General features: G+C 33.7%; 1 protein-coding gene across 2 annotated transcripts; it reads right to left on the bottom strand.

Annotated features, from left to right (window-relative positions):
* Window positions 1-7,214: 7,214 nt before the first annotated feature.
* On the bottom strand, window positions 7,215-10,339 carry LOC149532673 (non-specific lipid transfer protein GPI-anchored 7-like). Of its 2 annotated transcripts, none has more exons than XM_089803155.1 (4): window positions 9,623-10,339; window positions 9,488-9,526; window positions 8,781-8,848; window positions 7,215-7,778 (listed from the first exon to the last, which is right to left on the bottom strand). In XM_089803155.1, exons 1-4 carry the CDS (start codon window positions 9,960-9,962, stop codon window positions 7,746-7,748), a joined length of 480 nt encoding a protein of 159 aa, XP_089659281.1. In that variant the 5' UTR covers window positions 9,963-10,339; the 3' UTR covers window positions 7,215-7,745. The 2 variants fall into 2 exon arrangements, with proteins under 2 accessions (XP_089659281.1, XP_089659280.1); XM_089803154.1 differs by having other exon boundaries at window positions 8,697-8,848.
* Between the last annotated feature and the right edge of the window lie 386 nt (window positions 10,340-10,725).

Raw genomic sequence — 10,725 nt, forward strand, 5'->3', positions numbered from 1 at the left:
ATCAACTTCAACAACTTAGGGAGGGGTGTTAGAGTAATAAAGTATTTTCTTATTAATTAGATTATTGGGTCACTTATTATCTCTAGTTTACTTAAGCTAAACTTTGACATATAATAATAATAATTTTTATTAATTACTATCATGCAACCTAGGTTAGTTATTTGTTAGGGTTTTGATCTCCTTTATAAGGATGTATCTCTCTTTGTAATTAATTCATTCAATATAGGAATGAATGAATTAAAAAGAGAGATACATCCTTATAAAGGAGATCAAAACCCTAATAGATAACTAACCTAGGTTGCATGATAATAATTAATTATTATATGCCCAAAGATTAGGTTAAGTAAACTAGAGATAATAAGTGACTCAATAATTAAATCAAATTGATTTAATTAATAAGAAAATACTTTATTACTCTAACACCCCCCCTTAAGATAAACTTAGGGAGTAGCTAAAAACTTAGAAACTACCACTGAAAGTAAATTTGGGTCCCGACAAGAAGGCCTGATGAGGTACCCAAGCACAACCAAATCTCTGAAAAAAGGAGAAATAGAGAAAACCACATGGGAAAAACCCTACTCCAAAAAGAGATGGAAATAATGCTGAAAAGAATTGGTGAAGGATTGAAGAAGCCTCCAAACTAGGGAATGTTCCAAAAGATAGGAACAAAAAAGATGATCATGAAGAACACCATTGACGCGCCAAACTGTTGATCTGAAGAACCTCCACTGTATAAAACATGACCATGTAGAGAAGACTAAGTCCTAAAGAGATGATCAATCAAAGATGGAAGGTATCTTTATCCAAAAATATAAATAAAAGAATGTCTATAAGGTAAATGATCCATCTCACCAAAATGTATAGGTATCTAACCACTACAATCGCCTAGTACATAGGATCAAATAATGAATACATAGCTCACCCCATCAAACCAAGAAGGCAATAGAACCAACATAACCCCCCTATAATATTGAGAGGTAAGACATGAACACTAAAACCAAATGTAATATCTTCGATAGAAAAAAGAACCAGGAACATCAAGAGAGCAAAAGAAGTATAAACACCTGTAATGACATGTGTCATCAACACATCATGATGCTAATATCGTGGAAGGAACACTCACTTGAAAAAAAAAAATGATGAATATGGCCAACACGAAACCCCCCAAGACACTTTATAATGTAGTGCGAGTACAACAAAACACAAAGATGTGCAAGATCCTAAAATGCAATAGAGTGGCACTTTATCTCATTGTATTTGCAAAAATACTACAAAAGGATGTTAACAAAGATCAAAAGAGACATAAGGTTGATACAAGAGATAACACAACCAATGAAAAATCATCTATAGCAAGAAAATTTATCTTCAAACCTAAAACAACCAAGATATCTACCAAAATGCAAAAAAACAAAAAATTGAATGAGATGTGGCTGAACTAGAATCTGGAAAAATAAATGTCTTAAGATATGTCTTTGTAGTGAAAAATAGAACCTTTGAATTTGACTATATAAACTGGCACACAAATAGCATAGAAACTCTAAATAAAATGTACCATCACAATGGGCTTGGAATCAACTTTCTGATGATATCTTCTTTACGAAAAATGGAGTCTGGATGAGCAAGTTATGACCAAAAAACCATAGGTAGGTCAAAAAAAAGCCAAAAGGGCAAGTAGAGGTGAATTGCCTTAGTTTTCATGATAACATGCTTAGTTTTCATACCAAAACACCTTAATTTTTGTGTCAAATCATATTAGCTTTTGTACAAAATTGCCTCAAGTTGCGTGCAAAAATCTCAATTCCAGTGCCAAAAAATCTCGATTTGCATGTCAAAAGCATGTTTTGCATGCCAAAAAAATTCAAATTTTGTGCTTAAAAATATGAATTTTCATGCAAAAAGATCTCAAATTTTGTGCAAAAATATTAATTTCTGTGTGAAAACATCATAAAATTGCCACCTTGGAAAATGTGCCCATACAAGGAGCAAATATTTTTGCCTCAAATTTCAACTGTGTTCAAATTGGAATTTTTTTAATTTTAAAATAATAGTTTTTGGGTCCTCTGAGCTCAACAGTGAGGTCCATTTTGGCTTAAGTGCATCGAAAAATGGTGACCCCCAAATTCAATACAATTTTTTTTGAAAAATGGAACCCTTTGAAAGAAAAAGCATAGATGTGACAGCCAAACCAAACCTCTGATAAATAAAACATGGGCATCAAGATCTAGAGCTTTGATACCATGTTGGAGTTGATGAGAGATCAACCCTACAACTCCCAAGAATCACCTACATGCAAACACCTGCCACAGAAAGAGAGAAGCAAAAGCTATGGAGGTTGGGATTCCTAGATCCATAGATGATACATTCTTGATGTGCAAAAAGGGAATTGCAATCATATTGAATGAATGAATTACAAAGAGAGATACATCCTTATAAAGGAGATCAAAACCCTAACAGGTAACTAAACTAGGTTCCATGATAATAATTATTAAAAGAATTAATTATTATATGCCCAAAGTTTAGCTTAAGTATACTAGAGATAATAAGTGACTTAATAATTAAATCAATATGATTTAATTAATAAGAAAATACTTTATTACTCTAACATATATCATATGTTTGAATGGGTCAAAAGGGGTCATAGGATAGACATGAAGCCTTTTGACCCATTAGATGATAACATATGTTCCTAGGGGTCCTAAACCCCCCCTCCCCCCAAGGGACATAGATAATGTCATTAACTAGGTGAAATGGTGTCTCAGGATATCCTATAACCCCTTTCAACTCATTAGATGACAACATATGTTCCTAGGGGTCTTAGGACCCCTATGGACATACATCATGTCGTCAAATGGGGTCATAGGGTACCATATGACCCCTTTTGACTCATTAGATGACAACATATATTCAAATGATCCAAAAGGGGTCATAGGGTACCCTATTATCTATTTTGACCCTTTTGATGATAACACATGTTCTTAAAGGTCCTAGGACCCCTCAGAACATATCTCAAATGTTCAAATAGGTCAAAGGGGGTCATAGGTGTTGTAGGGTACCCTTTTGATGACAACATATGCTCTTAGGGTACCCTATGACCCCTTTTGACATATTAGATGACAACATATATTTAAATGGACCAAAAGGGGTCATAGGGTACCCTATGATTTGTTTCGACCTTTTTGATGACAACACATGTTCCTAAGAGTCCCAGGGCCGCTTGGAACATATATCATATGTTTGAATGGGTCGAAGGGGGTCATAGGGGTCATATGGTACACTTTTGATGACAACATATGTTCTTAGGGGTCCTAGGTTTACCCTTTTGATGACAACATATGTTCTTAGGGTACCCTATGACCCCTTTTGACACATTAGATGACAACATATATTCAAATGGGCCAAAAGGGGTCATAGGGTACCCTATGATCTATTTTGACCCTTTTGATGACAACACATGTCCCTAGGAGTCCCACGACCCCTTGGAACATATCTCATATGTTTGAATGGGTCGAAAGGGGTTATAGGGTACCTTTTTGATGATAACATATGTTCTTAGAGGTCTTACGACCCCTAGGAACATACATCATGCCATCAAACATGTCAAATGGGGTCACAGGGTGCTGTATGATCTTTTTCAACCCTTTTGATGACAACATATGTTTCTAGGATTCCTAGGACCCTTAGAGACATATCTCATATGACAACTTAGTTTGATTGAATACTATATAATATTAAATAAAATTAGTGTATATTAAATAATATATTTAATAATATATAATAATTTGTAATACTATATAAAACTATATTATACCATATATTATATAATATTGTGACCCTATTGTACTATATAATAATATTTAATACTATATATAGTATAATAATAATATTTATTAGGAAAGAGCTTATAACACAATGGTAACTTGCGAGCCTCTCACTTGGGAGGTCTTGAGTTCAAATTTACTTAACACATGATAACAATTAATTTGAACAAATAACAAATAAATAATCTAGGCTTCAATTATTTACCTATATATATATATATATATATATATATATATATAATAGTAATAATAACATTTATTATATAGTATATATAATAATACAAAATACTATATAATAATATTTATATATAAATATAACTTACTTAGAACTATTAAATATAAGTAGGAGGTAATTTCCACAGCTATTCAAATTGTGATATTAATATCAAGATTTAACTATGTGATTTTGAGTCAAACTCATTGACCCATGTTTCATGAATAGTGATTCAACATGAATCCATCTCTCATGAGAATAAATGGAACACTTAGCACTCATTAGATCTAGGTGATGCTCACAGGGGTGAAGCACCGGGACTTCCCGGGAGGTCACCCATCCCAGTACTACTCCAGCCTAAGCACGCTTAACTACAGAGTTTCCTCCATGGTTAAACCCAAAGCTTGCAAACCTTCACCAAGTGTTGTGCCTTATGAACCATTCATTAGAAAGCCCCTTAAGCTCATCAATTGATAAGTAGGAGATAATTTCCACAATAAGTCAAATTGTGATAGTTATTTCTTTTTCTGTTCCCCAACTATACATGTCATCTATAAGATATTTTCAAATCAGAACAAAAAAAAAAAGATGATTTGCATGTACTTATTTGACGAGAACTACACCCTATATTTTTTACAGTTTAAAAAAAGACTTCAAAATTAAAAAAATGAATAAATTCTTACTACAAACATTATAAAAATTATAGATGTAAAATCCATCCAATTCTACACATATCATCAATTTACATTATCTTCAAATTCTAAACACAAATACCATTTTTTATGTCATTAAAGTTGAACAATTGCATTTTGATATCCTTTTTCTTTATAAAATATTCTAATTTCCCGAAGTAGTTTTCAATCTATCAACAACTTTTATTGGGTTTGGAATCATGAAATTTGTTGCCACCATGAAGATTTTGGGTGAGATTTAGCAAAGTTTGGAAGGTTACTTCTTATGGAGATGTTATTAGTCTGTTTGTCTACATGATCATTATTGGTATGCAAAGCCAAAGAACATGGATTTGCTCTTCTCATAGTATGTATTTGATTTTTTTATTTGCTCCTTTGATAGTATGCTCATGCAAAAGGAGAAAATTTTAGTCCCTCCTATGTAATTCTACAGCCGAGGGCATCTTTTTGTCAAATTTGCTATGTCATTTGGGTGCAAAAGATATATAAATCTCGATGTTAACTAGTGAAAAAGGTGAAAGCTTTTGAACTTCTCCATATTTGTCTTCTCATCATGAAAACCATCAATCTGAACAACATTATTTGGGACAACAAAATTGTAAAGGAATTCTAGTAGTTTAAGTTCAAGGTGGTGATAAAGCCCAAATGAAGCTACTTGAGGGAGATAAGCTTATGGACATGCAATCCAAACTCACCAAGATTGTAGTATAAGATTTGTTCAAATGTGGGGAATCAATTCATCTCATTTGAGGACATTCTGGAATCCAGATATTGGCTTAAATGTGAGTTGACTATAGATTTTTTATCCACCAATTTTCTCTAGAGGTCTTTCCATTCTATTCCATCTAGATGCATAGTTCCAACTTTGATATGATTTTGTTGGTTGGAGAGGGAAACTTGCACTGTTCACCACTATGCTTTGCTTGATGTCCATACCCTATTCCCAAACTCCCATTTTAGCATAGGTAAGAAGCATGCTAAAAAGGTTAAGATGTCAATGACTCACTTGGTAGTGGAAATTCTGGTTTTTGCAGGTGGATGAACAATACTTTCAAGAGTACAATTATATTAATGTGCAACCAAATCCCTTGGCTTTGTCAATGAAAATGATTTATATTCTACATGTTTGGAAAACTATTATAGAAGACTGAGAGAGAATGGATTGCATACGATAGTTGGAATTGAAGGGAGTGACAAGAACGTGCAGAGGGCTATAGGCTAGGGCATGTATATATGTTATTTTATATATACATTGTCCATGTACATTTTTACATGGTGTGTGGCTCAGGGTTAGTGGATGTACTAAATAAATAGATGAATAATATGGAATGGGCGTATTTCACAAATGGACTAAGGGGTTGCATTTGTGCTAAAACTTTGTGTTGAGCGAAAGTCATCCCAAAAAGATTGGCGCCACAAATTCTGTTATTGAAATACAACAAGGGTTACAATGTTGTTAAGAAGTAATTGTTGGTGTATTTGCACAAATTTTTTGTGGTTACACGAGGTACACATACTATTTTTGCATAGATCACTACTATCCTTGTGATAATAAAAAAGAAGGGGAGAATAAGAAGAAACAAAGCAAGATGAGGATCTTTCTCTGAGAAAGCACACTATTTGATGTTATTATTATCATTTTTTTTTATTGTTGATTGTTGATTGTCTCTTGGGGGTTTGTAAACATTACTACTGGAGATTGGCAAGACAAGCGAGAAGGGTTGTTGATCTCATATCATGAGATCCTTAGTTGTCAAAGCGAACAACATTATTGTTATTATAACAATAGAGTTGTGCGCGGTGGAGAGAAGGATCCTAAGAATCTCCACAGTTGGCCATCACAATCTCCCCATTGCACATCACATCAACCACATGCTATGACAACAACCACCCTGGTTTTAGTGTGTTTAACAATCTCCAAGGCCCTGACTTCAGAGTGTCTTGAAGTTAATTTGAAAAGCTATCTGTGTAATCCATTTACAAATTTGTAAAACCCTTGTTTTTTTCACAAGGAATGCCACAACAACCATGCTGTGAGCAATTGATTGTAGGTTAGAAGACAATGGAGAGTGATATGCAATATATCAGTTGACAGCATTAAATGCAATTTACTCATTGCTAATTTTTACTATTTTTTCTTAATAAGTTTGATTTTTCTCCTTGCTATTTTTCTCAACCACCAATAGCATAACAAATAAAAATCTTTTCTAAGATTTAAAAAATATATAAATTAGAAATCTTGGGACAAACTTATGTACTTAAATTCTTAAATGCTATTGGTTAAAGAAACTGTATTTGACATTGTGTCTCCAAAGAACTAATAACCTACTAAATAAATATATTTTCTTTAAATTTCTAAGAGTATATAAATTTATAATTTAAAACTAATAAAATTTAAAATATTAATGACATCATTTTTCTCCGTACTTTTTCTTGCTTCATTATGATGGAATGTGATTGAAACTTTGATACAAAAATCTAAAAGCAATCAAACCCAAAAATTCTTACAATAATTATCATAGATTGTGAAAATCTTTTCTCATTGATATCTTCCCAGCTCATAAAATTCTGAGAGTTGAAAAAAATATCAATTCAATAAAAGTAATTTTATGAATCCTCTCTAGATCATAAAGCTCCCCCATGAAATCGCTTCGCAACAGCAAAACATCTGCAGGAAAGCTCAGGGTAGAACAGCTGGTGCTATCGCAGGGTAATTTTTCCATGGTAGAAGGGGTGAAAGAAAGATGAGAATTGAGTTTTTCCATCATCTGACTGGAACAATTTTATTTTTCTTACAAAATCAGAGGCTGCTTAATTATTCCAATTACACAGGGGATTGAATGAAAATGTAACACTACACCAAATTTCATGTACTAATCTTAAAGAAGTTTAACTTATCAAGCTCAAATAAGCTGTAAATATTCTGATGCTGCTACTGTTGACAGATTCAGGAAATTGATTTGAACACGCCAAAAGAAAGGACAACCAGAAGAGGCAACGGTATTTGCAAAGAAGTTGAGCCTATGCCGCTGCTGTCGCTGGTATCAGCAGGTACTGCATGTTTCAAACGCACAAATCAAACGATTATAAAGCAGAAGAACAACATCCTGATCAATAAAGGCCTCTAATTGCGCACAAGAAAAAAATGTGCTTACAATCTGATAAAAACTGCTTCAATTGTACAGAAATCGAAATATATTGACATTCTGATCAATAAAGGTTTTCAATTATTGAGAAAACAAAATATTTTTACATCATGATCAATAAAGGCTTTCAATTGTAAAGAAGAAAAAATATATTTACATCCTATTACTAAAAGCTTTGAATAGTACAAGAGACAATAAAAGCTTTCAATTAAGCCTCTTTCATTGTACAGAAAACAAGTATGTTCACATCCTGCTCAATAAAAGACCTTCAATCGCACACAATTGTACAGAAAACAAAATATATTTACATCCTGCTCAATAAAAGACCTTCAATCGTACAGAGAAAATTTATCATTATAAATAAAAGGCCTTCAATTGATATTTACATCCTGCTTAATAAAAACTTTCAATTGTACAGAAGATTAAAAAACAATCCTAATCAATAAAGATCAAAAAAATTCTCATTGATATCTTCCCAGCTCATAAAATTCTGAGACTCAAAAATAAATCAAATCAATAAAAGTAATTTTATGATTCCTCTCTAGATCATAAAGCTCCCCCCATGAAATCGCTTCGCAACAGCAAAACATCTGCAGGAAATCTCAGGGTAGAAAGGCTGGTGCTATCGCAGGGTAATTTTTCCAAGGCAGAAGGGGCGAAAGAAAGATGAGCATTGGGTTTTTCCATCATCTGACTGGAACAATTTTATTTTTCTTACAAAATCAGAAACTGCTTAATTATTCCAATTACAGAGGGGATTGAGTGAAAATGTAATACTACACCAAATTTCATGTATTAATCTTAAAGGAAAACCTAACTTATCAACCTCAAATAAGCTGTAAATATTCTGATGCTGCTACTGTTGACAGATTCAGGAAATTGATTTGAACACGCCAAAAGAAAGGACAACCAGAAGAGGCAACGGTATTTGCAAAGAAGTTGAGCCTATGCCGCTGCTGTCGCTGGTAGCAGCAGGTCCTGCATGTTTCAAATGCACAAATCAAACGATTATAAAGCAGAAGAACAACATCCTGATCAATAAAGGCCTCTAATTGCGCACAAGAAAAAAATGTGCTTTTACAATCTGATAAAAACTGCTTCAATCGTACAGAAATCGAAATATATTGACATTCTGATCGATAAAGGTTTTCAGTTGTGCAGAAAACAAAATATATTTACATCATGATCAATAAAGGCTTTCAATTGTAAAGAAGAAAAAATATATTTACATCCTACTAGTAAAAGCTTTGAACAGTACAAGAGACAATAAAAGCTTTCAATTGAGCCTCTTTCATTGTACAGAAAACAAAGTATGTTCACATCCTGCTCAATAAAAGACCTTCAATCGCACACAATTGTACAGAAAACAAAATATATTTACATCCTGCTCAATAAAAGACCTTCAATCGTACAGAGAAAATTTATCATTATAAATTAAAAGGCCTTCAATTGATATTTACATCCTGCTTAATAAAAACTTTCAATTGTACAGAAGAGAAAAAAAACAATCCTAATCAATAAAGATCTTCAAATATGTTAAAAAATAAGCAAACAATTATACAGAAGAGAATAAATCCAGATCAATAAAGACTTTGAGTCGTTTCTATATAGGCTTACCTGAAGGTGTGGTAGAAGCCGAAGGCGCCTTTGCAGTAACTGAAATTTGCAGAGACATAAAGTTCCGATTAGAAGATCAAAATCAAAAGACATGAAAAAAACAAAAATGACCTAGGCAGGGCAAATTCTTCGTACCGGTGGAACAAGCCTTCGTAGTGACATTTGTGTCGCCGCAGAGGCGAGGAACGTTTAGGGCTTGAGTCATGTTGATTCCCATTTGCTGGACGATGCTGCTGTTGAGGAGGTTACAGAGGCACTTCTCCTGTGTTTGGATAACGTTGAGTAAAGGAAGGCAGCACGAATCCGGGGGTTTCGTTGTGGCGTTCAAATAATTTTCGCAGGGGATAAGCGAACTCACGCAGGTGTTCGCATCGTTTTGCGCTGCTCCGATCTTTATCAACATCAACACCATTAACCCTAGCATCATCTGCCTGTATGAAAACCTGTAACCACTAATTCTGCTGCTTTCCGCCATTATTTCCGATTTCCTGTTTTTCAGTAGCAATTGAAGGCAAAACAGGGGAGAATTTATGAAGGCGAAAACGATGTCACCGATCAAAGGAGACTCTGTAATCTTTCAAAGACAGGTGAAAATGTTTGATTTCACAAATAGGCCAAAGACTGGTCAAGATCAAACATGTGATTTTCCTTTCCGACCATGGGAGTCGTATATCTTGGTTTCAAGATCAACCGTATGTTCTCTTCGATAATTGATATGGTTAACCATGAATCAGGTCAACTTCCGGTATGAACACCTAGCCAGGAAGATTCTGTTTCCAAATTTTCTCACTATTTTATTTACAATTTAATGAACTTTTCTTCGATCATAAAATAATGGCCATTCCTTTTCACATTGAAATTGCCATTTTTTCGACTACTTTATTCAGAGATTACAATTGACAAGAAAAGAAAAAATGACCGAGTCGGTCGTTGAGGCCGCCTTCGCACTAAAGATACGGCAGGAACACTTAATCGCTTCTAGAAGATAGTAGCTATAGATACGTGTATGTGCCTGGCTGGACAATGTTTATGCCGTGAGAGTTTGTCGAGGGTTTATTTGCTTGACGTCCTAATTTTTGGATTTCTTTATAATTATTATTAGTTTCTGCCATGGCAGGATACTATTGCATCCATTAAATGCCATAGTATGCAATAGTCACTTTTAAATAGCCAATCAAAGACAAGAATTTTTAATACATATGTCTATCAACTATAGTTTGAAATTTTTCATCTATTTA

The sequence above is a fragment of the Cupressus sempervirens genome, chromosome 10 (genome assembly GCF_028749045.1).
Source record: "Cupressus sempervirens isolate cs-2001-9-10 chromosome 10, ASM2874904v1, whole genome shotgun sequence".
NCBI classification, from domain to species: domain Eukaryota; kingdom Viridiplantae; phylum Streptophyta; class Pinopsida; order Cupressales; family Cupressaceae; genus Cupressus; species Cupressus sempervirens.